Consider the following 27,612-nt stretch of genomic DNA (forward strand, 5'->3'; position numbering starts at 1 on the left):
AATTGACATTTAGAACCTAACACTGACACATACCTTTCTAAAAAGGGGGGTGAGAAGAATGACAATGACTCACCAGCACAGCACATTAAAAAAGCTATGTGGTTTATCTGGCATTGCTGCCTGTTGCTGCTCCCTGGCTGCCTCTCACCGTCTGCTTTGATTCTCTATGCCTCTAATGAAAACATGCTGACAGCTAATACCCTATTCAATTTTACACCACATTTTCCCTTTGCATTAGAGCAATAAATACTAGTGACAGAGAGAGGACGATCACAAGTCGTCCTTCCATTGGATACACATACAGAAAATAGGTTGGCCTTGGCCCCTCACATCATTTTAGCACCCAGAGTGGGTATCACGTCAAGCAGCTAATTATTAACCATTTAATTTGGATGCTTGTCCCCAGCTGACCCCTCTCGTAACTGTCATTTCAGCCTGCAGTGAAGGGTCAAAGTAAGCCTTCACTCACGGCCTGTCACAATTAAATGAAATAGGGTCACCATTTCTCTTTTACTGCCTTTACATAACAGTGTGTAGGCAGATATGTGCCAACACACTGTCCAGTACAATGAGACACCCCTCACCGGACAAGCTATTTTAGAGCAATTTTAAGTCAAATCAAGTTTCATGCACATCATTTCCCTTCATTTGTGTAAACAAAAAGCAGCAAAGAGGGGCATCGTGGACACGGTCTTCTTATTCGTGGTAAACTTCAATAGAAAATTAGACATGAACCAGACACTAGATGGGAACTCAAGGTAAGAACTGCAAGTATGATGAGAGTGATTGCAAGAATGACAGTGTGGAAGTACTTTCCTTTCTCCTACATACAGTCCCTGTCTGAATGGCAGAAGTGTGCCATTACATCTATGTTAAGCTTATATACAAACAGATACCAGTCAGAGCACTTACTTCATGCTTTTCAGTTCCCATAAGAGTTTTCTTTATGTAGCTTACTTTGCTAAACAGGTGAGTTGAATCAGAGAAATTGTTAGTTTACGTTTAAGAAGTTTACTTAAGAATCAGTGTATGTATATATATATATATATACACACACACACACACACACATACATATACACACACTACTACTATAAGTGTCTGGTCACAAGGTTTTAGTAATTAGGCTACATCCCAATCGTCCTTTCCAATTTATAAGTGATCAGGGTATTGTTGTTGCACATAAGCAGATTCTGTGCTAATGAGCAGGGCTTTGCTCAACAAATGAAACAATAGTGTTGCACCCTCATTACTATAGCAAGATCATTTTACCAAAAATAGTGTTTAATGGAAATTATGCAATTTAACAGAAAATGAGTGCAACTGATATCACCCTACTCAGAACATTCTGGGAAGACCACTGAATGAGATAATGCTCCACCTAGCAAGCCATACTGGAAACAGGGTACACTATGAAATATGGCCAAGTATCTACAAAACACTAAATATCGGATTGTACTAGAGAGTCTGACCAAAGTGGAATAACTAACATAAATCAGGTTTTAATTGTTATTTACTCGGCAGCTAAAGATTCTAAAATCACCAAAACCATAAGAACTGTCAAAACCTAGGACACCCATGCCCACTATTAATAACTAAATACAAAGGAAAAACAAGAAACCAGTTGTTCTCACAAATCACAGCTTTCAAGCCAAGACAGCTCCAATAACAGAAGCAGGGTCTGGCCATACGTTACATCTACTCCCTGGCTAAAGCCCAATCGAAGCACATCATTTTGAATTCAGACATGAAGACAAGCTACGCCAGCCCCTGAATTACATAGAGTAGTCTATCATTTAACAGTCTGAACCTTCCCATTGAATGAGGGGGTGTGGTGTTTGGAATGATAGATACAGAGAGCCTGTCCGTGAATTGTAGTCCAATTGTGCAAGCCTCTCAGCGCACAGTTGATTTGATCAATAGGCTGGAACCCAAATATTTGACTACACTAAAACAGCAATCAACACGGAACTGAGAAAGGGAAAAATGGGGGGGGGGGGAGACACTTTCAATAATATTGATGCGAAGGGGTCATGCCCATTTGACAAGTCTCATTATGCAGAGAAAACCAAGGATCCCATTGGGAGAAAATAAATGCTGCTGTGTTAGTAAGACTTGCTGAAAATTATGATACTATGTTGTATGTATTTTCCCACCAATACTACAGATGAAAATGACACTTTACACCTCTGTAATGACTCTGCTTCTGTAGGTATCTTTCTAAGTCTTTTCTGGGCGTCTACGGCCCCTTTAAAGCATTAACTGGTTTGGGTGCCCAAAAGAAATCATCCCCAATCCTAGATACAGACATCTGGGTACACTTCGGAGTACAACTATGACCCTGAGCTGTGACATTCAATGCTAAGAAAATGTGGTAAAAAGATGGGATTTTGGTACAATACTCCAGATTTGGTATCGCTCTTACAAACAGCTAGGCGACTCATGATAGGAGAGAAAAAAAAAAATCAAGCAAGACCTTGACGAAGCAGCAGCATAGCTTCCCTTGACGTGGGACATGCCATTGACAAAGTCTACCAGCTCTGCCTACCTATTTTTTTTGTAAATGGGGTCTTAGTCCATCATAAAACCTCCATGGATACTACACTTCCCATAATGTAACTCAATAGAGCCCCTCCCTGCTTAGTAAGCACCCACTTCTTTCAAACTCCATGCCCCAAGTACGTAATGCAGGCTTTTGGTTTAAATGTGCCATCTTCAAGCCAAAGCCAAGGTAACCCTGGTGACACATCACTAGTGTTATTTTGGCAGACTTGACAAAGCTCCTACAAAAAGCCACCCAACAATATTATACAACCGTTTTCACAAGATGAGAAGTACTACCCATGAGTGAGCTGATTTTGATGTGTAAAAACAAAGTGGAGTTCCCCTTTTTTTTAGGGCTTTTCCCTTTATTGTGTAGAGACAGTGGATTGACATGAAAGGGGGAGAGAGATGGTGGATGACACGCAGCAAAGGGCAGCGGGTTGGAACCCGCGCCGCTGCAGGACTCTGCCAACACGGGGCGAACGCTCTTACTGGGTGAGCTAGAGGCCGCCCCAGGAGTTCCCCTTTAAATGCTACTAACAGACCACTATAACCGACCACATAACTACAAAATAAATTTAAAAAAGCGTAACTAGTACTTATTTCATCACGGTTACTTACTGAAGCAGAGAAAGCACCCAAAAAAAACATCATCTGCACGCACAGAGGAAGTGAACTCATACAAATAATACCAGGCCAACTGCTAGAGCTTCAGGTATTGGTGAGCTCTCTCTTTCCACCACACATTGGAATCCTCACCACCATAGAAACAAGGTTTGTTTGAGAAGTACAGCATACTAGCAAAACTAGAAGGAGACGTGTTAAAACAAATAGTTGGTATCCTTTAGTTTTGATATTATTTACCTGTGATTAACAGCCTTCATGCTTTACCTTTTAGTTCATTATTCTACAGCACTGTGACTGGGTTGATGGTTTACATTTGTCAAATAGACAAAGGTAATATCCTAATAAGCGTTTGGCAGTGTTCGTTATCACAAAATAGAAAGGGCATTGTACAGTGTGCATAATTAACTCTTTTCAAACTCAGAGCATTGGTATGCAAATGATCAAAATCAATTTGAATCACAGCCTAGTGAATTGAAATCTAACTGAACTGGCATGTGGTGGCATGGAAACTGGTAGTGATTTAAAAAGACCATGCTAAAAAATAGTCAAAGTAGAGAGGTACAGCCATGCACAGCTGCAACAGAGAAGTTCAATTAATTAATCTTTGGGTATAAAAAAAAAAAGGAGCTTGGAAATATGGAGGATTAGCAAAGGATTGGCTTAAGAGGTTCGAGAAATGACCAACCAATTAATTAGAAATCCCTTTTCAATTGTCAAGATCCTGTAATCTTAAATAATGGCTTAATTTCCCAAGCCAATGACAAATGAGCTGATTGAAACTGGAAGTGTCAAGACTCAGTGGCTGCGTACCAAGTGGAACAGCACCTGCTGTGAGGGGAAACTATATGTGGATATATTCAAGCTTATCAGTACAGTCATAAAATGACTACAGATGTAAAATCATTTTCACAATTGGGTATATGCTGCCTTTTCGTTGTACAGTAGCAATCCATTTTATCAAAAGATTTGTTTTCATTAGCAATCTAGAATTATTAAAAACATTTTTTTTTTTTTTTTTTTTTTTTTAATAATCTTAAATACATGTTTGATCATCTGAAGATGGTAAATAAAAGACTGCTGATATGCAGAATATTGATAAAGAGTGTACAGCTATAGCAGAAGTTGAAAGTATACCCCAAACATGCTTACAGTATTTCCCCACCTACAGCAAACAATACAGTGATAAGACGTATTTGTGCTATATATTAAAATGCTGTAAAAAGGTAATGGGCCTCGACAATCCAGTCTTTTTTGTAGCATAGACTAGGTAGAATGAGCAGGGGAGGACAAGTACACTCACACTTAAAACAATGTCACTCATGCTACAAATATGACAGGATTCTATGCTCACCTACTTGACATGCATGTTTGGACAACTCGCGCTCTCTTTCAACAGCCAAATTCCTATTCAGCAATTTCTCCTCAGTTCAGACAATGGCCTACTGGCCTGTATAACAGACAATGAAAGCAGCAAAAGGGACTGCGTGGTGTGCCTTGTACACCTTATTGTCAGTAAGTGAAAGGTCAACAAATAAATTGCGAAGTATTGATTCTTGAATGAGAGATGCTTTGTGCAGTCATATAGCATGGCGTACTGCTTTCCTTCTGGTTTGATGAAGCCCAGGACATTTTTTGCTTGCTTTGAGACACTGCATACAGAGGACTGTTGCTGCTACAGTGAATGCGGTGCCGTTTTAATCTGGGATCAAACTGAAAATCCTCTCCCATAGGAGTTCAGTCAAGGTCATACTGGCGATTAGGCGAACTGTCTATAGAGAGAGACAAAGTGAGAGAAAAAGAATGGTACCAAAAGGGAAAAAAGAGAGGTGCTGTCAACCCCCACTACGGCCTTAGTGGGGTTCTACTGTAGCCCAACTAGTAATGTTTTAATACTCCCATACTCTTAGCATAGTTCTACCTTTATAGTGCAGTATATGGGTAACGAGAGAGTAACACAGAGGAGACATTCTAAAGATTACTCCTTCCCTAACATGTTCAAGTCATTACTACCCAGCCTAACAGCCTCCTTTTTTTGTCTGCCACATGTGGGACATTGACTTGCCTACAGCCTGATGCTGTGCTCAGGCAGACAGCTGGTCTGTCTGAAGCCTACACACAGAGACGAACAGACACGCACACAGAGGTGAAAAGGGAGGGAGGGAGGGTGTGAGGGACATATCCACAGGCCTTGAAATAGAGTAGGACTGGCCCAGGTCAGAACCAGCCTGCCCGGCCACCTGTCTAGAATATGAGTTTTCCAAGGAAGTGATGTCAAGGTATCCACAATGTAGATGATATGGCCAATGAGATGCCTCTTAAACTATGTGTGAGCCACATTAGCATTCCAACAGCACTCGCTACTAGCACTGTTGTTGAAACATCCTGTATTTTATCCAATTAGACAACATTGTGTTAAGTGGAGTGGGAACATTACTCTACCATCTATAGGTGATGTTTTTAACCGGTTGCAGAGTCCTTTAATATCCTCATAAGATTCCCCAATTTTGACTATCGCCTCGGCGCCTCTCAGTTCCATAAGGGAGCGCAGTTCATTGAGCGTGCAGCCAAACTCTCCATCGTGGTTGGCCTCCACCATGGAGTTCTTCACCCCGCTGTACGAGTTGTTTGCCATTGTCTCGTTGCCTCCCCGCTCTATTGCAAAGCGTTGCTGCTTCGGCTCAACGGTGGGGGTAAAAAAAAAGAAAAAGAAAAAAGTGTTGTCCTGGAAATGCTTAAATCCTCAAGAGAGCGAACACAGTGGTAGTTCCCATAAACAGCTGGCAGGCCCTTCAGAGGCAGGTGGAGTCATACGGCAGGTAGCAGGGCAGGGATATTACAAAATAAGCCATTTCCCTTGGAGAGCTGAGTTCCTAGTCTTTCATGGTGACTGAGGATCACCGACAGAGGCGGAGATCACCATGCATGCAGATCTGAAAGAGAAGAACATTAAATAGAGCATGTCAAAAATGTCATTAGTAATGCTACCAACTGTTATTTCATGTATAGCAGGGTTCCCCATACATGTATTAATATCCCACTGACAACATATTTGCACAAACTGTCCCGTCCTTTTCTGACTATTTGCTTTCAATATATAGCACGTTTAACAATATGTGTGTGTTACCATTTCTGTTTCTTTTAATGTCTGTAGTCACACAGCTACAGTACACTAGCACAGACACTTTTGTTAAAACAACTTACTGCTGCCTATGAGCAAACATGGAAACCCTTTGACAAAACCACTTGGCTGCTGAGACAAGTAGCAAAGTAATTAGCAATACTGCCAAGAGCCATTGCTAAGATATTACGATTAGCTGTACTTGAGTTGTAATAAAATAATAATTTTGTCATCTGGACAAAACTTGTCAAGTAATGTGCACAATGTGGCGCGTTAGCATTCAGTAACCACTCTGCTCTGAGCTGCTCCCAGGGATTGTAAAAAGCTGCTGAAGACTCATCTATTTAAACTGGCCTTTGTCTCATTTTTTGTTCAAGTTTTATTTTACTCTTTTTTTACTGCTTGTTCTTTTCACTGTTTTTTTGTCTTATTCTTAACCATTTTACTCTTGTGAAGCACTTTGTGACATTGTTCTGTAAAAGGTGCTAATATAATAATAAATAATAATAATAATAATAATAATAATAATAATATAGCAGTAATAGTAATAACCACAAAATAAACTAACTACTCAATAGATCTGGTCTAGAATAAAATCCTCCATTCTGATTGGCTGAAGGATATGTGTTAAAACTACTTAATGCAAATACGATGTAAGCTTAATCGCTGGTTTGACATGTATTTTATTATTACTTATCAACAGATTTTTGTACGGTCACTGTTTAAATGTTGTTAGATTTATATTGATCATTAGAATATTTTAATAATCCCCCTTTCCCCCTCCCCTCCCCCACAGAGGATTCTGACTTCTATGAGAAAAGCAGAGTTCGGAGACCTTACTTTTAAATACTGAGTAGAGAATTACAATTACTTTACACACCGTAAGGTCAATCCTCATGATAAAGAACAGCAATTTCCTCCTCTAGTACAACCAGGTGTTAGGTAAAGCATTACAGTCAAATCCTTTCAATAAATACCCAGATGATTGTATCGCAGTACCCCGCCATGTCAAACAACACACAGTAGGTGTGTCATTGAAAAAAATTAAATCATAAACCTCAGCCACCAAAAGCCACCAGCTTCCCTGCAGTGTAACTGGTGGGGTAACGCAGTGAGCAGGGATCAAGTGACTGATTAGCTCAGGAAAAGCCTTCTGTTTAATCTAATTAAGACTATCTGTGGTATCAGGGAGCTCCATGGTGCTTTACATGGGAGAGTCCATTCTAATGGGAGGCTGCTGTCCATTCAGCTTTCATCAGCCTAACACAATGAGGCTGATTCATTCATGTCGACCAAGTTGATGGGAATTTCTCTTGGCTCAGATAGAAACAGATACATAGACCTATGAACATAAAACATCACAATACAATCAATCTGTTTTAGATTAATTGATTTGATGAATTTGAGGGACTAAACTAGATCTATTGGAAAGATTTAACACGATGAGCCTGATGACTAGTCTGGAACATACACTGTACTTTCAGGTGGAAAGCCATGTCAGACTATGATTGGCACTGCACAGGGACACCGGACTCAGCCATCGAATCCATTAAGAAAGGCACCAGTGCAGTCAAACCGGGACGTTTTTCCTTGTGTGGATAAAAAAACGTTGCAGTTATCTCAGCTGGAGAGGTTTTACTCACTTTCTGAATTTCGGACTATGGTCAAGACCAAAACATGTTTGCGAGAACACCATTAATCTGTCTTTACGCCAAACTTTGAACATGCAACTCCAAATTAAAACTCAAAACTCAGAATATGTCAGAACTTCAAACTGGGACACAAATTTAGCCTTTATTATTGCTCACTGCACAAATGAATGCTTGCAGCTTATTCCATTGAGATTCTTGGAAACTATTCTGTCACATGTTGAGATGCTATTTGGAGCCATCTGCCATGGAAAACGGGACAGAATTTATTATTTATTACACAGTATAATTGCAGGCCTGGGCGTATTACTGAAATGGGAGAGATCGCAGAAATCCCCATTTTAAAGAGGACATACTTTTGCACCTCTTGTACTTGGACCACAGGTTTATGGTGACATCTTCAAAGCATGTTGACATCTTGCCTACTTATTGACATCTACGTCATCATTAATTATTTTTCACACCACTGGTCGGATGTCCATGAAACATATAAAAAGTAGAGATGGTCCGATACCATTTTTTGCTTCCCGATACCGATTCCGATACCTGAACTTGCGTATCGGCCGATACAGAGTACCAATCCGATACCAGTGTGTCATATATTTTATTATGTTTTAACAACTGTATACTACTATCCCTGTATGGATGTGATATTATTTCTATCTTTGTTGTCGGTCTGGCTCAGGTTAAACTCTTTCTTAAACATGAATTCCACAGAACGTTCTTTTATTCTGCAGTTTGACAGTCAGTTATAACGGAAAAACAACATAAATAAACTACTGTAGGCTACTTTTTCCAAGCATTGTCGAGTCCGTAACGTATTTTTTCTTTAGGGCTTTATTACGTGGTATCGGATCGGTGCATAAACTCCAGTACTTCCCGATACCAGCGTTTTAGGCAGTATCGGAACATCTCTAATAAAAAGGCATTTTTTGGGGGATTGGACAAATATGCCAGGGAATATCAAACCAATCTTTCAAAAATGTTTACTTGAGGTTCATCTTTCCGCAACCCAAGTTAGATCTATGGACTGCTAGGCAAGCTAGACATTTCACAGCATGTGCGAGTGACAGTTATTAAAGCAAGTCTGCAGAGGGTCTGATCGCTGAGCCGTGCACCTCTAAGATTTTGTAAGAACGCAATCGCAATGGCAATTGACAGGAGAGAAGAAGTCCATTCTTTGAGTCACTCTGACCAAATCAGTATGAAAGACCAGACGGTTCACAACGACTATGCCCGCCTTCCGCAGCGCCCCGACTGCGCTGAACGCTAGAAGCATGAAACAGCTTTTAGTCAAGTCAGACACATTGGCTCGCCTGTCCTTCCATCATGTTAAAACTGTTGTAATATCCTAAAGTATATCAGTTTTGCAACATCTTTGTGCTGCCTAATGACTAACAAAACAAGTTGCCCATCTCTTGGATTAGGGAGTCATCCATACAATAAGTTCCAATGTATATTACAGCTGAACAATATTTTGATTCAAACATTTGTTGTCGTCAACAGACTTCGGTGTAAGAACGTATTGACGGTTTCTGTCCCACATAAAATTCCATAGAAACTGAACATCAACAGCATGTTGAGGATTCATGTTATTGTAATATTACGTTTTTGTAATATTACATTTAAGTTATTCTAAAAACTTTCAGAGCTATTAAATCAGATGGCCTGTTATTTTCTCTTAGCCTATTTGGGGCAACAATATGATATATGATAAAGTAAAATCACTATATGAGCATGCTGACACTGCTCAACTCTATACCAAATTATTTCACACTACTAAGACACGCTATTTTGATCTCATTGGTTAAAAGGTTAATTCTTTCCCATTTGCTTGACTTCTTCAAATGAAATTAAAACAAAAAAACAACTATACAGAACAGAAAACTGAATGAAAAAATAGAAAAGAACGACTTGCCCATTAGTAATGAATTCAGCCTATTATATCGCCAATTCACATTGTGCTAACACCTTCTCACATCTAAGAACAAGAGTTTTTTGTTACAAAGCCTTAGAGTTCTTTCTGTGCCTAACAGTAGCCCTTTTTTCACTAACTCAAACAAAAGGACAAGTGAATTTCAGGAGTCATGGCTAAAATGTATATTCTTGCTCCCTGCAATACCATGTGGCTTTGTGAATGTTTAAATGCTCTCTAAATGACTTATCTTGAAACAGTAGGAATATTTCACATGCCATGGGTGTTAGCACATGGGCAGAGCACATGCATGCCTATAGTAATGAATGCAATTCTCTGCCTTCTCCATTTCCCTGTCTTACTCTATGAAGCCTCTCCCACATTCACGCTCCCTAACCCCACGAGCAGCAACAACGCCAAGATGAAGGAAGTGCCAACATTTGCTGCGCTGCGACAGTTTAGGGTTGCGGAGCAGGTCGCATGTCACAACAGTGGAAAATCATTGTGATTGGATCTACAAGCCAACAGCTGGCATGGTATGGCTGAATGACAGAGGCTAAGGTTAACCCTTTCCACACAAGCTCAAGGTTTTACTCAAGGACCAGAGTCTCCTCTCTCCTGAAGCTATTAATGGCTGCTATCACACATTAGATGTCTGCTAAATCCTCCACCCAGAGGGCTGTAGCAAGTGGAAACAAGTGGATCGGACAACAGTGGTGGGCATCTCAGAAATATACTCATGTCTTTGTTTCCACGCTAAGGAAACCCTCTGGCAGTTTGTACACCTCTATGTGCCAACAAGTCGATGCAAGTCAAGGATAGCAATTCTAGGGATCCCTCTGCAATGGAGCTGCCTAATGCCAGGGGTGGTATTTTTAGCCTCCCCCAGACTGACCCCTCCCCCCACCGCTAGCCGTTGCTGAACTGGGTCAGGCCATGTAAATGTGGAGGGTACAAAGCAGAGACACCCAGCCCTCCTTGTGCTGCATGGCTCGCAGTTAAGAGCGCTACTTCACCCCACAGACTGGAACCTCCGCAAACGCCGTCAGGCTGCCAATTCATACCAACGCAGTCAAGGTATCATCATCAACACACTTTTCCTCTTCAGCTCTTCTTACTTCATGTATAGAGGGACATGTCATCCAAGATGACAATATACCATAATCGTCTTGACCTGGATCTAAGGTGTAGCAATTAACTAGGGATTTTTTTAGGTTAGGAATTACTTTTTTCAAGTCATTATATAAAAAAGTAATTTTGTACATCAAAATGAATGTGTACATTTTCTGACACGGAACACTGCAGTTATTTCATCCTACTAAATACATCATTGTACTTTTGCTGTTGAACCTTTGTGTAAAGAATAGGAAGAGCATATTTTAATTTTTTTTCTTCCAAACGGAACAAGAAAAAAATAAAAACATGCAACACACATCCATGCAGGTTAAGCACATGCTACCCTGAAACTAGGGCAGGAGTTTGTCTTCTTACATCATAACACAGAGGAGAGATACATTCTAGCTTTTGAAAAATGCCCCAAAATGATAGAGGCATTCAGACACATGAATGACCGGGAGGTTGCTGTATATAATTGTGTTGGCAACTGCAATGTCCATGAAAAGAGTCCGTCAAAAGAAATCAATTCAAGATCTCATTCAGCCCTGGACGCTCAAGTGAAGGTGACTGAGATCCTATTAAGTGTATTCAACAAAATCCAGCTGATGTGAAAGCTGGACTCACAAATTTACCATGTCAAGTTTATAGTATTCCAGTGTTTCTTCACACCAGTACAACTTCTAATCTTTGTGACAATGCCTGTGTGAAATGGTGAGAGGTCATATGGCGCAATCATGTAGGCTACTTTTTCCAAGCATTGTCGAGTCCCAAAAAGACTATCCTGTTGATGAAAACATTTTAAGTACCAAATATTAAATTTGATCTGTCCCAGCGTTAGTATTCACAATACTGTAGGGTCATCTTTAAACAGTGACTGTGAAATATTATAATATTTTTCCTTTAGATAAAAGAAAACCAAGAGGGATGGTTTTATTTAGCCGTTACAGAGTCCTTCATGTCCAAAGGATGGAAAATATTCCAAAATGATGCATCTTTCATCAAACCACTTTGAAGATGAGAGGCAGTGTGTTCTTTGTTATGCGTGATTCTACATAGCAGCTCAGTGGCCTGAGGTCCTGCCGCCCTGCCATTTGCTGCCACAGTCTGACCTTGCTGTCCTTACCATTACAATTTCAGGACGCACTAGAGTTAAACATTAAAGTCACTTCACCATGACCTGTGGTAGGGAATGCAATTTGTAATAGCCAAACATATATGCAGACAATGCTATTATAGACTAAGGTGGAAGTAAATTAAGTCTGAAAGCTATTGCTGGCTAGGCCTATGCTGCTACACAGCACTTTCCAATTCATCCGGTGTAGGTCAGCCCAAACTGTAAATGTTAGTCTTATATATAATGTTATGTCATAAAAAGATTTAGACTACTGTTTTGAGACTGAATAACTACATTCACATGGGCTACCTTTATCTCTCAGTAGAGGTTCAATCTAACCATCCATGCTTACACTCTCAGTTAAATACTGCATCCAGTGTGACTGAGCTACTGCTGCAATGGCAGCATTACCAGGAAGCCCAAGACAAAAATATGCATCATGTGGGTTTGTCTATAGATAGTGAGATTATGCGTTCTAACGATTTTTCTTCTTTAGTGCCACTTAAGTAATGCCACTAATAAAATTATTACAAAATAACTCAAGAGATGGAGTTCTGGGAGGTTACTTTTTTACATTTTTAGAGACCTGAATGGGTAGTATTTGCTCACTTATTGGCTACACCAGTATGACAAGGTAGCCATAGGCCTTCTCCACTGGCCTGATTACATTGAAACTACTTTGGAGTTTAGCAGTATTGGTTAAGTTTTATATACTCAATGATGATGCTATAAAGTTTAATAATAATTCTTTGTTATTTTTAATTTTTAATTCTATAGAAATGTGCAGACACTAAAAAGGCAGTTACATCTTCCACCCTACTTTTGATCAGTAGCATATCAAGCCAGCTTTCCAGAAATGCCAAAACTAACATAAATGTCTGCTTGACTGACTGGTAGAGAAGGGTCTGTCTGCAGACTGCAAGAGAGAGGCATAACTTCAAAGGGGCATAACTTGAAGGGTCTTGCAGGCCACAGACGGACTCACTTGGACTCGTAGCATAGTTTAGCACCATCCGTAGCACCATTTAGCTGTCTTGATGACTAATTCATGATATTTTGCAGTGTGCAGGATCAAAGTTGATCCAATTAGTATTGTAATTTTGTCAGCAACTATTTCGTTAAATCCTGTTTAGAAAAAGCTAATTAATTTTATTTGCACCTGTGTAGGCCGTTTCTACTGCTTTTTTTTGGTCATATTTGATTGAATGAGTAGTAATAATTTGCTCAAACTCCATGTAGGCCAACCTAAAACCTCTGCTTGGACTAACCTTGGATTTACAAACCACAAAGGTTCATTATAAGTAAATATTTCCATAAATACATTGTACTTGTAGATGGTAAAAAAAAACAGTCTATATTTAGCTTTCGATGTCAATGTCACCTTAGATTAATGACCTACAGTGGCTTGCTCGCTAAAATAATGCTTTATACTAGGCAGTTACAAGACATTTACAGAGTAATGCAGACTGAGCCGAGGACAAATGTTAGCAATTGTTCCTATTAACAATATTACTTAAATTTCTGGAGGCTGTGCCTGTAATTGACTGAAGTGCAAAGCATGACGATGAAATCAGTGGATTTATCAAGCAGCTGTAAGGGGGACTCATCCGTGATGAGTTAGTGGCAGACTTGACAGGCGAGAAATGCCTGGAAGAAAGTTAACTAAGTATACTGCATTACTTCACAGTGACTATTGCTATGTGACAACTAAAACAGCCTGTGCCATGAGAAGAAGAGACAGCACTTATTTTAACAGTAAGCTATGATGTTAGATTAGTAGAAATCACATACTCTCCAGCATGGCTAATTAACCTCACTGCATAAAGAATAAAACCTAGAGTTGTAGTCTTGAAAAGTTGTTGGTCTAGACATGTAAGCAGGGGAAATACTATCAACCTGAGCCACACAGCCAAATAGGTCACATGATCTTGCCTCTGAGATAAAACCATTTTCCAAAACAATTTACAAAGTAAGTGTAACAAATACTGACTCATATCCTCCAGGAGGAGCAGTACTGTCAATAGTCAGCCATTATGAAAAAGCAAGGAATAAGAAAGGATATTTTTGGCATTCTTGAGTGACAGCAACAGTCTGAGTTCAAAGGGCTCAGACACAGCAACAGATAGTGTTACTGATGGTTTAAGTGAATCATTGAGCAAACTCTGAATCTATATGCTGATCTAGACAGCTATAATGAAACATGGCTAAACCTGGATATTTCTTTAAATGTAGTAAAATCTAGAAAATGCAGACATTACTATTCAAAAATGAAATTGAATGCCAACAACTGTCATTATGTGAAGCACATACTCTGCAACAAGATATTCTGACTGTAGTGCTTGGCCTTGGAATAGCTTAGCTAAACCTGACATTATATTATGTAACGGGTCTACAATAACTATACCATACTACAGTGACTGGCACAACTTATCTCATTGAATCACAGTCTATTGACTCGAAGCCCAGGCTAAATTCCGTGTTCCAATGTATTTTTGATAAAACTACAACACTAATTGCAATTCACTGTAGGATCACAAGTCATCATTACACAAACACAGGAAGACACTGCTGGCGCTGCAGCAAACCGGGTGCTATTTAATTGGATAAGACACGATCCCTTTAACTAGACACCAAAAGGTGCTCAGTGGCTGCACTTAACATCAACCTGGAAATGTGAGGGCAATGTTAGCGAGTGCAAAACTATATTACGTTGTCCATTAAAAGGTCAAGAGTGTAACGTAGGGCTGGGCGATATCCAATATGTATTTTCAAAGCGATATAAAAATGGTTCTTATAAATTTTTCTATATCATTTCTATTGCAATGTTGAATAACCAGCTGCTGAACTGCGTTACAGCAATATTTCCGTCATTTGAAGGACACTTTACGTTCTGATCCTTGCAAGTTATGTTCATTTATGCACGAAAAATTTTTTAACATAAGAAAACACTTAGTACTTTTCATTCGTCATGCATTTAATTCACACAAAAGCTATATAAATAGGATTTGCCATGTGGTTATTTCATATAAACTATTTATTTATTGATATACCGGAATAGAAGATTTTGGCAATATCGCCTTAGGGACTTCTTAAACTTAGGGAATACAAGGTCCATTGTCGTTATAAGGTAACTGCCATATTAATTTTAACCGACATGCTATGTTTAAGGTTTAGACTAACAGTCCATTCATAAAGTGAACGTTTATCTTTAAATAGCGCTATAGCTTGCACTAGTAAGGTGGCAGGTTCCTTCTATGACATTTAGGCTTGGTAGGTCGCTTCAATTGATAAAATAGGTACTGTGCAGGTTGACGTTACGACTAAAGGCTGGGTAACTTTAAGGGATAACACACATCCAAGGGTAAACAGAATGCATGTTAGACATAACGCCGGAAAATGACATTACCCGAATAGATGCTTTACTTTAATATCATGGGGAGACGTTGTTGGTTGCGAAACGACGTTACTGAGTTTCATTAAATTGCACATCTACTGTAACGTTATCGGCTCTCTAGTGACAGTCAGACGAAAGTAATTTAAATGTGCCTACATGGGTGCCACTCTGTAAGATCCCCAAATTATCCGCGTGAGCAACCGCAGCGCGTGGAGGCCAATACTCGGAGAACACCGTTCCAGCTCGGGTAAAAAAATATTAACGTTAAGTTAACGTTTCCCCCCTAACGCGAGCTTACTGGCATTATATGTCTGCCTGTAAAAGGGGATCCGCATAACGTCAAACTGACTGAATGACAGGTCCTTAAACGGACCCCATTGTAACTCTGGGATTTGTAATTCAGAATGAAATACAGGTTACTTTCTCGTGTCGAGTCCACATTTCAGGTAGTCTCTTAATGATGAGCCTCAATGTATAAACGTCAATCTGCTGTCCACGAAAGACTGTAGCGTATAGTCCAACGTTATAAAACAACGTCCCAGTCTAGCGCACAATGTTAGCCAACTAGCTCCCAGGCGTTAGCTTATGCTGATTGCAAAGAAGTAAAATACAAAGGGTAACTTACTTCTGAAAGATTGACAAGTCGAGCAACTTAGCCCAGGGCTATGCACACGTCTTAGTCAACTAAGCACAATCAAAGAAAATTTGGCAGCATCCTGGCTGATTAGCTACCTGGGTTGGAAAACGAGACTCCCAATGTCAGTATCTCTCAAATTTATAACGTTGGCTAACGATGTTAGCTTAGTATAAAGCTAACTAACCAAGGCAGCTACCCACCAGTGGCTGGCCCTCGTTGATCATTGCACACAAAAATGAAGACTTAACCGGTCACGGTTTTCTATGCAACATCTGAAACACTTTGAAGCAGCCCTTATCTTGCGGCATTTTGTCGCGCTAGCACAGCAAATATGACCAAAAATACTCACTCCGTTCTCTGAAGAGCACCCTATGTCCCTTTCTCTCTGTAACTCCCCCTCAGTCTCACCAAAGACTAGACTCTCTCCCCTGATCTGAGGTAAAATCCCGCCCACTGCGCTGTCACAACCACAACCAGAGTCTCAGTCCAGAACAGTCAAGATAGTTACCATCCCACTTGAGCCCGTTCTCTTAAAATATCCATGCTTGAGCCCATGGGAACTTTAAACCTATGTCCACTAGCCAAGAAACCACATGGCACATGCGTACAGCTGTTTGCATAATTTTGGTTAAGTGGCACAATGTTAATAAGCAAATGTATCCAAATAATCCCAAAGAATACAGTGGCCATTCACAAAAGATCACGTCATCATAGAACAGGTGCAGACCAAAGCACCTGTCTTTTTCATTAATATAATGGAATGTATTTGTCTCATAACGCTATCATTACTTTTCTAAGAACTTAAGCATTACATGTGAAAAGATGTTGGACACAACCAGCCAAAATATTACTTGGTCCAGTTTCTCTTAGTAGATATTTACGAAGACGGAAATAGGCTGACGGGAATCATCTCGCCTCGCCTGGTTCCTTTCTGTCACAACACTGCCGGGGACATGTGATGCACGTCAAAAGAAGGATGGGTATGGACCGCTGGTGTGGATTCCCATTGGTTTAGCCAGCATATAAATCGCCTATGGAAACGATTACGTCATGATCCCCTCGTACTCCCTCTTTTGCTCCGGCGTCGCTGTAGAATAACAGGATTATTCAATAGTTCCCCCCATGATGCAGCCTGTAAAAGTACACCCCGAAACCTCGACCTGCCGCATCGTTTCCACTGTCTCTACCTAGGCTACACAAGGCTCTATTAACAAGTTTTTTTTTACAAGGCTCTTCCCTCGGCGCTTAATATAACCTGACGTCATTGTTTCCATGACGTAGCGCTTTTTTTCTTCTTCTGCGGATTCAATGCCTGTACTCTTTGCGATTCTTTAGTCATGTTGAGAAGGAGTCTGCATACATTACAATGTAAGCAGAGGTCCACCTTTCCTTTTACCATTCCCTTAGAAACATTAAACAACACATTGATACTGGACAGAGTAACCACAGAATCTGCTTCACAATTATGGTTCAGCAAAAATCACCTGGTACGTTGTAAGATAATTGTATAGGCTACACAGTAGTAGGTTCAAGATGCATGATAAGAATATACTGTATGTGCATGAGACCAGTTACAAGGTGAATAATACATTAGACATCTTGGCTCCAGGTTAAAAAAAAAAAGACATGAGTGGTGGTAGATGATAAACAGAAAACAACTCTGGTTAAGGTCAAACCTCAGTGTAATAAACTTGCTGTCTTGACATAATGGGATTTATCATTAACATAACAGCCCTAAGTGCACAAAAGCATTTGCATCTTCAGATTTGTAAACATGTTTATGCCTGTGCGCAATTTAGAAGTAAAAAAATTGTCATTTTAGAACTTGTCGACTCAGATCTACGTCAAGGGGAGAAAAAAGATTTGGAAAGAAAGAGGAAGATAAGAAGCAGGAAAAAAACTTAAATTATGGAAGTTGACTTGTGCAATTATTTGGTTTATGCCTTATGTGTGATTTGACTAAGTTGGTTATTAGAAAGCAAAAAAGTGGAACAATCAATCAAGATGCACAGAAAAAAGGTGATCTAAAAGTGTGGAAAACCGTATGAAAATAGTTATGCAAATGATAGATAGATAGATAGATAGATATTTACTATAAACAATAGTACAGACAGTATTATAGACTATATTGTATATTTAACACTGGATAATGTAGGATGGTAGCATTTTATTGTGGTTAAAAAATTGAGAAGTAACATGGGTGGAATGTGTGAAAAGGAGCCATGCAGTCAGTCGAGTTTGGGTGTCACATATGCATCTCCACACCCTTAACACATTTTTAGCTGTCAGTCTATCTTCTGCTATGAGCGCTACTAGAGCTCCAATGCTAATATTTTCCTTGTACATCCAACAGTAACACAGGTCTCAGTTGAGCTGGGACTGGCTATTAGGCTTTGACCCGTAGGCCTTCAAACCCTCAAGTGCCGAAGTTGAAACAAGACCTATTTTTAGGTCTGCCATTATTCCAGATTGGCAACCTGCAGTGCTTTGTGTTTGATCAACCCTAAGCAGATGTCCCTCTAACGTGACATTGATGCTGTCTCTATCTCGTTTGGCTGGCCATCAGTCTGTTTATTTTCCCTCACTTTTTATCTCTTACTTGTTCAGATACTCCAATAACAATAATCAATCAATCAATCAATCAATCAAATTTGTCACATTAAATCATACAAGTCACAATTCCAGTGAAATGTTATCCCATCAGCTCCTTCAACTTGTGCATGATTCATCATAAAGCAGAATGTGGCCATCAAATCGGCACACAGAAAAAGAGTCACCCTGTTGAGTGGGACTGGGCGAAAGGACACCACAGCTCCCGACATCCCTCTGGAAAACAACAAAGGCCAGCTCGCAGTCTGACACCTGCACACTGGTTAGCAGGATGCCCAGCAGAGAAGAGTCAGTGTTCAATTCCCCCACAAGCCCCCTCTGATGTATAGATGGTCTGTCCATCTCTACTGACTTGGTCAGTCGGGATCGCAGCCATAGGTCGTAGCTGATAGCCATCTTCACCTTTTCCTCTGTGCTGCCTTGTGTCATCCAAGCCTGTTTGTTCAGATGAAACCACTTAATCTCTGCTTCAGTCCATTTAAACACTTTGGGACTGCAGAAGTGTTTGAGATGGTGAAGCCCCACGTGAAGGATCTTTTAGCCGTATCCACACAGTAATCTGTGAGCTGTCTGGTGTTTTGACTTGGTAATGGGGACAGACTGTGAATTATTTACTCCTGAAAGAAGAGCAGCAGTTTTAGACAATGAAGTACTAAATACAAAACTTATTTCATGTTGGGTTTTTTTAATTGGAAAAACCAATCATTTCCACCACAGCTGTTGTCCGGGTTTTGCTGTTGACTCAGTTTCTCAGTGGAAGTTTGCCATATGCTCTGGAGCATCTTCTGAACTACTGTAAATGTCAAGAGTCATTGGCCTGTGTGCATGCTAATGTGTTGTTCATGCTGTCTGAGTAAGCATTAATGAGGGAAGCCAAAAACTCTCCCAAAAGGGAATGTTGCCTTTAAGGTAACTTTTGCATTTACTAAATCATACTCAAAACAGAAGCACTTAATTTAGATTGAAAGAGAACATGGTTTCACAGAGGAAGACGTTGCAGAAAAAACAAAAACAAAAAGTTGGGCAAAAGAGTCACATTTGAGATTAAACCAGATAGCTGTGTTTGTGTGTGTGTGTGCTGCATACGTTCATGTTCATCCCAACATAGAACTCTAATTACTGGGGTAGAGCTCTACACAACAAGAGACAAGATAGCTTGACAAATAATTGTAGGTTCAGTCGAAGAGTGTCTAGCAACTGGCACCGCGTCAATGTGTCTGCTGTTCTAACTGAGAGAGGAATTTACAGTAGACTCGGCATCTTATCACAGTTTTAGATAGCAAGCAGCTATGATTAGGATATTTGCACAAGTAACAATGCACAATGGAAAAGCTAAAGAAAATGGAAAAAATAAATCATGAGCCACAGAGAGATTATCAGTTATTTCCTAAATGTTTTTTTTAAATAAACATAAGACAGTGGTGGAAATGCCTATGGTGCACTTGGAGATCATGTGTCTCTTGAGCCAGGGCAAGTGGAAAATGCGAATGTAATGTCTCATTAGTTGACTTGCACAACCAGGTCCCTATCAGTGAGGACACGATGTATGAATATTGCTTCCATTTGGTCAACCGATCTTTCTACACCACTTTGTTTCTTGAACGGATGTCGGATTTTCCACTGGCTCAGCACATTGGCAAAGAGTTAGACGCGGGGGGGGGCTTCCTTCTTTTGAAGAGGAAGAGGAAAAATTATGTTACATACTTTTGAGAAAGACTGCTGACCAAGGGGGTGATGGTGTGTGAGAATTTTAAAATGGCAAATGATTCAAAAGTCCTGTTGTTAACAAATGCTTTGCTTGTATTTCTTAGGTTATCTAGAGAATGTGTTATCTTCTTGGCCTTGGTGTTGGAAGGCTACATTACCATTAGACTGTTCAGACCTATTGTTCAAGCAGGACAGTAGCTATATCAATCAGGCAAAGTTCATATTAAGCATGGGTCTTGCACAGTGTAATCACAAACCTTTCTTATCTAACACATTATTAGTACCATAATTACTGTAATCACATTTGTCCTGAAATCCACAAGAGTCCAAACACTGGTTTATGTCTGCTGGGGGAATCATCAATTATATGATTAACATTCAAATTCTGCTGACTACTGGAGACACAGACACATGAATTACACCTATGATGCGGGTAAACATCTAAGAGAAGATCTGAACAGAGAGAACAGAACAGAGAACTTGTGAAGCAGTCACACACACACACACACACACACACACACACACACACACACACACACACACACACACACACACACACACACACAGAGAGAGACCTGTAGTGTGAAGGAAAGCTGAGAGAGAGGTGGTGGTGGTAGGTGCGGTGAAGGTAAGGAGGGGTCTATCATGACTCAGCTGCTCGCCCTAGGCTTGTGCATGTTTGTGTTTCCAACTACCCCTGGAATTTACTGCAGGCACTGGCGAGGGCAGCCACAGAGAGGTGAATGGCCTGAAGGATAAAGGCCAGAGTTGTTGGGAAAAGAGTAGTGTAGGGAAAAAGAAGAGAAACAGAAGTTGTCGAAAAAGGCAGAGAAAGATGGAGCAGATGCACAGACAAGGAGTAATTGTTAAAGAGTCAGCAAATAAGTGTGGACTGGAACTAGAGATGGTAAAACAAAAGCTGTGTGTGCACATAGGGTGTGTGTGTGTGTGTGTGTGTGTGTACACAGAGAGAGAGAGAGAGAGAGAGAGAGAGAGAGAGAGAGAGAGAGACACAGTGGTCTTACTCAGCCCTGATCCAGCAGCATTAAGATTATCTGGCCAAGTTTCCATTTGCAAACAATTATTCACCTCAAGTGCCCATTGAGGTTAGACGTTGTCAGGACAGAGACCCACCCAGCCCAATATTAGGGTGTGTGCGTGGAAAAGACTGTGTATAGTAATAGTATGCCTGCACCATATAAACTTGTGTGTGTCTGAAGGGCATATAAATAGTCTTGATTCTATTATGGCCAAGGTAGAGAAACCACCTGAGATTCTAAATTTTGACTGCCACCATTAGTCCAACAGGAATGAATGTGAGAAACAAACCATACAAGACTGAAATATTTCAGAATCAAACAATAGCTTTGTTCGTTTTAAGTTAAAAAACAAAGTTTGCTGAAAAGAAATGACGTACACATGGTAAGAAAATGTAACAGTTTAGGGTGTTTTGTGTTTATACATGATTAATGGATAAAAGGGACAAATTCTAAATTATAAAAGAGAGGGAACTTGTGTGCTTAAATGCAGCCAGACAGTGAGGGCTAGTTAGTTTTCTGGCAGAGGTGACTTTGGGTGATTATGGCAACAGGCAGTAATTAAGAAGCGTTTTCACTGTGTTTAGTTGTTCAGTTAGGCGTGGAGCCCATCAGCCCGATAAATCTGCTGTTCTCTTCCCCCAAAGTGTGAGCAGTGCCACCGGGGACCAGGCAAAACAATTAATGGCAACTTAATTACAGGGCCACATCTGATTTTTGCTTAACCCACAGAATGTGCAGAGACCAAGAGAAGGGGCACATTAAAAGTGCTTCCTTCTTTAAGCTGCCTCGGAGCTTTTGCCATATTCAAAGCAGAGTGGCATAGACTGGGCACATATGGGGCATAGAGGAGTAGATCCAATGGGAACTCGGTGCCCTTTACACCCCATTTCTTCCCTTTCGCATGGGGGCTTTTCCCCTGGGAGGGAAAGACGGCACAGGGAAGAAGAGAGGAAGGGAGGGAGGGTTACAGACTAAGACCTATGATTCTTGGTGCAAAAGAACCCTGGAGCACATGTGAGCGCACACTCATGATGCACATGCACACATAAACACAACTTGCCCTGGAGTAGGTAATGGCCTTGACCTTCCTACCATAAGGAAGAGAACAAAGGAACATATGTGTGTCCAGTTGAGAGAGAGAGGGAGGTGAAAGGTTTCAAAGAGAAGCAGAATGTGATGTGAGAGACAAGAATAAGTCAAGGAATAAGAAATTGGTGTCAGTACCAAAAACAAATTCAAACAATACTTAGCTTTGCACAAGAAATGTGAAACAAGCATTTTCAAGGTTTTAGACCAAAAAGACGGAGAGGCAGAGAAAATAGGGAGGATCTGTAAAATGTGGGCAACACCAGACACAATCCATAAAGAACCACTCATCCTTATAGGATTAAAGGATTTCAGGAATTTCAACGTATTTTTCATTTTATTGCGCAATGACAATGACACATTTTCTCTAGAGGAGATGTAAACGTGAGTAAAATCATAGCTCACCTCCTTAGTTACATGTCATGTCCCCATCATCATTACCACTAGCACACCCCTTACCCCGATTTAGAGAGCGAGATAAAGAGGCAGATCCAGCATGATCCTAACATAGCAGATGGATATGTCAGATATGCCTGCTTGGGCTTATGGAGTTGCTTAGTGGTAAATGTAATGACCTGTGTGGGTTTGTGTGTGTATGTGTGTGTGCCTACCCCTCAATCCACTGTTCCAATTACCACAGGCCTGTCTGGGGAAAACTCATTCACTGCGAGCAAAAGGCTGGACAGAACCAGAGCCAGTTATAACTTTGATTCTCCATTCCTGATTGAGAGACCAGAGAGAGGGAACGTTTGTCAGTTTGAGACAGAAAGAAGGAAACAACTCTGTTTACTTTGTGGGTTAAAATGACAAATTACCAACTACTATGGCTGCCAAGATGACAGGGTGCAGAAATTGCTTTCATCTGTTGTCTAACAAAACTGATCAAGGTTACAACCAACTGTGTCCATCTCTTGGAGCATTATCAGCTGCATGACTAAATATTTTGATGGCTTCAGCTTTGTGGTTTGGGCGCAGATTACTCTTCTTGAAAAGGCCCACACAAAAGGAGCAAAAAAAATCTCTGCCCGTTCAAACCCATCAGTTATCTTATAGATTGAACACACTGGTGTTGCCGACCTGGTTCACTGCAATTCAGTAATTGGTCAGCTTGTACTACTAAAAGAACACAACATGCCCTCCAATTAAATTACATAACACACTGACAAGGTTCAACAAGGCTGTGGTTCAACTCCTCTGAGTCATAACACACAGGAGGCCGAGCAATCATTTGAAAAAGCACTCGGTCCTTTACAGTTTTCCGTTTGCTGTTCGTTAATTACAAACTTTCTATGGTTTATTTAGGCACAGATGACCTTTTCGATAGACTGTGTGGTGATCTGGTTGACGTGAAGGTTTTCCTTTCATCAATCCTTTACAGAAATGTTTACCTTTGGTTACTTGCGAGACTGTTTGTTTTAATTTCACTCGGAAATATTGCCATGGAACTCCTCTCTTGTCCTTCAGCCTCTCCTCTTAAGTCACCACCTTCAGCTGCTGTCCAACTGTTAATGGAAACTTTCCTCTCTGTTAGTGTTGTGCGTGTGTGTGTGTGTGTGTTTGGGGAGAAGGTGTTTGGGCTTTACCCGGCACCGGAGCGTGTTCTCGGAAGGCTTTTCCCCCCTCCATGCCACCTGTGATGTAACGATACGCCTCATTTCACTAATGAGCGACACAATGACACAACTAATAACTAACAATTGTATCTGTGGAATATGGAATGTCTCGCATTCAGCCACGGAGCATTGAAGTTGCTCTCTCCATCATTGTACCGCTCCTTGGTATTTGTTAAATGTCGGCTGGTGCAGTCTATCCATTAGCCTTGTCTATGTAAAATTCCACTCAGATCTCAGATGTGAGAAACCATAGAAACAGACTGGCCTTTGTTTCTTGTGCTCGGCAAAGTGTCCTGTGAGCTGAACTGAGTAATACTGCTGTGGCAGATGACTGGCCCACTCACACATTCGGTGTCGAAGGAAAAAAAATGGGTGAAAATTACATTAATAAAAGGTGTGAAATGTTGAAGGGCTGAAGATGATTTTCCATCAACTCTTCTTTCTGATAAACTCTCTTTTCAGGAAAAGACTCTTTGTACCAGTCAGAAGCATGAATTGTGATGTTTTGGAAGAAGTATAAGTTTGTGAAAACCATTTTCTATTGGTATAGTGTCTGTCCTGCACTCCTTTAGTTCTGACTCAGCTTAATGGAATATTTTTGGGTTAAAACGCCTATTTGATTCCTTGCTTAGAGTTAGATGGAAAGATTGATACCGTTCCCATGTTTCTACAGTAAATACATTAAGCTGGAGCCATGAGCCGGTTAACATAATAGCATTTCCCCATTATCTGCCGATAATTTATCAGTACCGATATATATCGTGCAACCAGCACCTCTAAAGCTCACTAATCACCATGGAATATCACATTTGTTTAAAGTGGCTATATGTAACCTTCAGTTTGTGTTGATTCTAGCGACCGCTTTGGACAAAAGCGGTAGTGTTTTTACCACACCTGCTGTTGTAAAGGTCTGTTCTTTACGGTGCCATATTACCCACTGTATATTACTGAGTTAGCGTTACCGGGAGGTCATATAGTCGCAATGAATGTTTTGCTCAACCATAAAATCATTAATTCACAATAAAAGAATAAGTTACAGATGCATGTTGCATTTCAAGTGTTGCATACGGTAACTTAGCCTACTTTGGATCTCTCGTGAGCTAAACAGGGTAACGTTATCACTGTCACTTTGCCACGAGCCACAGCATTAAGAGTTTGTTGTAGCAACCAACGTAATAATAACTTAGATTCATATATCACAATTCATAAAACCCACGGACGCTTTACACAAGTAATGTTACAGGAGGACAAGGGAAAAGAAAATAGTAGGCCAACACAAAGACAGACTAAAAGGAATATAACATCTGCGCTAAATGGAAGGGGGGTGTAATTTAATGTAGGCTACTGACGTACAACCACATCGTGCAATCTAAATAAATAATATTACATACCTGATCTGTGATCCGTCAGAATGTGTTACTGTAGCGCTATCTACCTGCCATAAATCATTCTGTGACTTCGCTGGAAAAATCGGACCTGGGCAGAGGATTTACTAAAAACTATATAAAAATAGCGTTCTTTTCACCGTTAGTCTCGTTTGCTGTTACAGGTCATTTAAGGTCATTGTATGAAAAATGACAGAGCTTCAGAAACATTAAAAAGTTACATATAGTCACTTTAATCCGTACAAAAACCAAAGGACTATTTCTTGAACACACTCCAGGAAGATACTGGTCCCAGCTAACACATAGTCCAGCACATAACCCCACATCAAAGTTAGATTTTTGTACACATTAGTGAGCTTTAAAGATGCTGGTAGGCAGATTTTGTCACTTTTGGACAGAGCCAGGCTAGCCGTGTCGTCTTCATGGAAAGCAAAGCTAACCTGCTGCATATTTACTTTACAGAAAGGAGAGTGGTATCAATATCCTCATCTAGCTTAACAAGCATATTTCCCAAAATGTTGAACAATTCCTTTAAGTGCCGACATGTCATCAAGTTAGACAAGTCGACAGTTAGATTCACTTTTGGGGAAATGGACTCAACGGCAGGAAGCCTAGTTGAAGTATTCTGCTCATAGCCTAGTTAAGGGCTACCCTACTTTCAGCTTCAATAGCCCAGTTACAGAAACACCCAGAAGAGTCAGTCTCTCCATGAGAACATAGTCCAAATAAGTAATGGCAACTCTGAGCTAACGTTGGAGCTACCCTCGCCCTGAAATAAAGAGGAAAGAGTGGGCAGAGTTGTTACAGGGAGCCAGAACTGGGATGGGATATATTACATGAATATTTCAGGCATCTATCTGACAAGCTTGTCCTCAATGACTTACAGGATCTCTCTCAAGGACACCTTGGCAGGACACATGGCTATTAATGAGCACTGACTGCCATTGTAGAGATAAAACCTGTGAGTGGGAAGTTATGAAACAATTTGGCAAGTTTAGTGCCTCAACTATACTTAACACATTTATTTATCTGTGATGGTACCACTAAAATATAATACTTTCAGATTATATGTAAGAAATATTCTGCTGAAGGTGTTATAGTATTTTTTTAGCTCTCCTTTAATAATAGCACGTCTAGCTGTTTTTAAGGTCTGGCTAGCTAACATTAGACAAGACCGTTGATGTGCTCCAGGCTGGAACAAAACATGGGTTATTTCTAGTTTACTTCCCAATGTCAAACAAGTGCCTCTTGACTGTCAAATGCAGGGGAGCAATGACTGAATACATTCCCCAGAGCAGTAGCATCGAGGAACTCCTTGCTATAAAAGGGAAAAAAGGACAGAGAAGGAGACTCTAGTTGGAGGCTGCAAGTCATCATTAGTGTTATTATCTGTAGCTTCATGTTGGATATGCTGCAAGCTGGCAAAGTGCCAGTTTTAGTAGATCTAATTGTTATCATTATGGATAGACTGTTTGAACAAGGTATAAACTGTGGTGTGCTGATGTGAAATGGAAACGATCAACTGATAGGAACACCAAGCAGAATACAATACACGTGGGGGCTTGTTTTAGGAGTTTTAAATCATCACATACTTTTCCTCCTTTTGTATGTCTTATCACCTTCCAGTTGAATCACTGCTCTGCGTCATTTCAATCCTCCACTTCCTTCCTCTTGTTTTCTGTCTCACCATCCCATCTTTCCTCCATCTCCCCGAGATGTTGTCCCTGCTCCTCGTTTATGTAGGTCACAGCTCAGAGAGATGATAAAGACACTCCAGGGTGGTGGATGTTTCCAGCAGGGCAGTGGCGGTGATGGCAGTGGCGTTAGTGGTGGAAGAGGAGAGCATTGGGAGCGTCGGTTCCGGAGCTATGTGGCATTGTACCTGCTCATTCATAATGGATGAGGGCCAGCAATAATGGATGAGTCTGGTGAGTAACCTGAGGATGTGGTGGGTCATGGAGACTTTCTTCGGCCTTAGCCTCCTTTTCCTCCTTCTCTTTTTCCTGTTGTTGGCTAACAAACCTTTGTCAGAACACACGGGACATGATGCTCACCCAG

At 40.5% G+C, this 27,612-nt stretch overlaps 1 protein-coding gene and 1 long non-coding RNA gene across 4 annotated transcripts in view; both read right to left on the bottom strand.

Annotated features, from left to right (window-relative positions):
- Nucleotides 1-16,568, bottom strand: part of atp2b1a (ATPase plasma membrane Ca2+ transporting 1a) — a 42,457-nt gene extending 25,889 nt beyond the window's left edge. For all 3 annotated transcript variants that reach the window (XR_013500981.1, XM_078242932.1, XM_078242931.1), the window contains exons 1-2: nt 16,463-16,568; nt 5,610-6,100 (exon numbers count right to left, since the gene is read on the bottom strand). Coding sequence is in view for 2 of the 3 variants with exons in the window: in XM_078242932.1 (XP_078099058.1) it covers nt 5,610-5,802 (193 nt within the window). In the remaining variant the exon portion in view is untranslated. The remainder of the gene's footprint in view (nt 1-5,609; nt 6,101-16,462) is intronic.
- Nucleotides 16,569-18,260: 1,692 nt separating this feature from the next.
- The window catches only part of LOC144512280 (uncharacterized), a 36,635-nt gene continuing 27,283 nt past the window's right edge, over nt 18,261-27,612 (bottom strand). The window contains exon 2 of the long non-coding RNA XR_013500982.1: nt 18,261-19,340. This is a non-coding gene — a long non-coding RNA (uncharacterized LOC144512280). The remainder of the gene's footprint in view (nt 19,341-27,612) is intronic.

This window comes from Sander vitreus, chromosome 23 (assembly GCF_031162955.1).
Source record: "Sander vitreus isolate 19-12246 chromosome 23, sanVit1, whole genome shotgun sequence".
In the NCBI taxonomy this organism is placed as follows: Eukaryota; Metazoa; Chordata; class Actinopteri; order Perciformes; family Percidae; genus Sander; species Sander vitreus.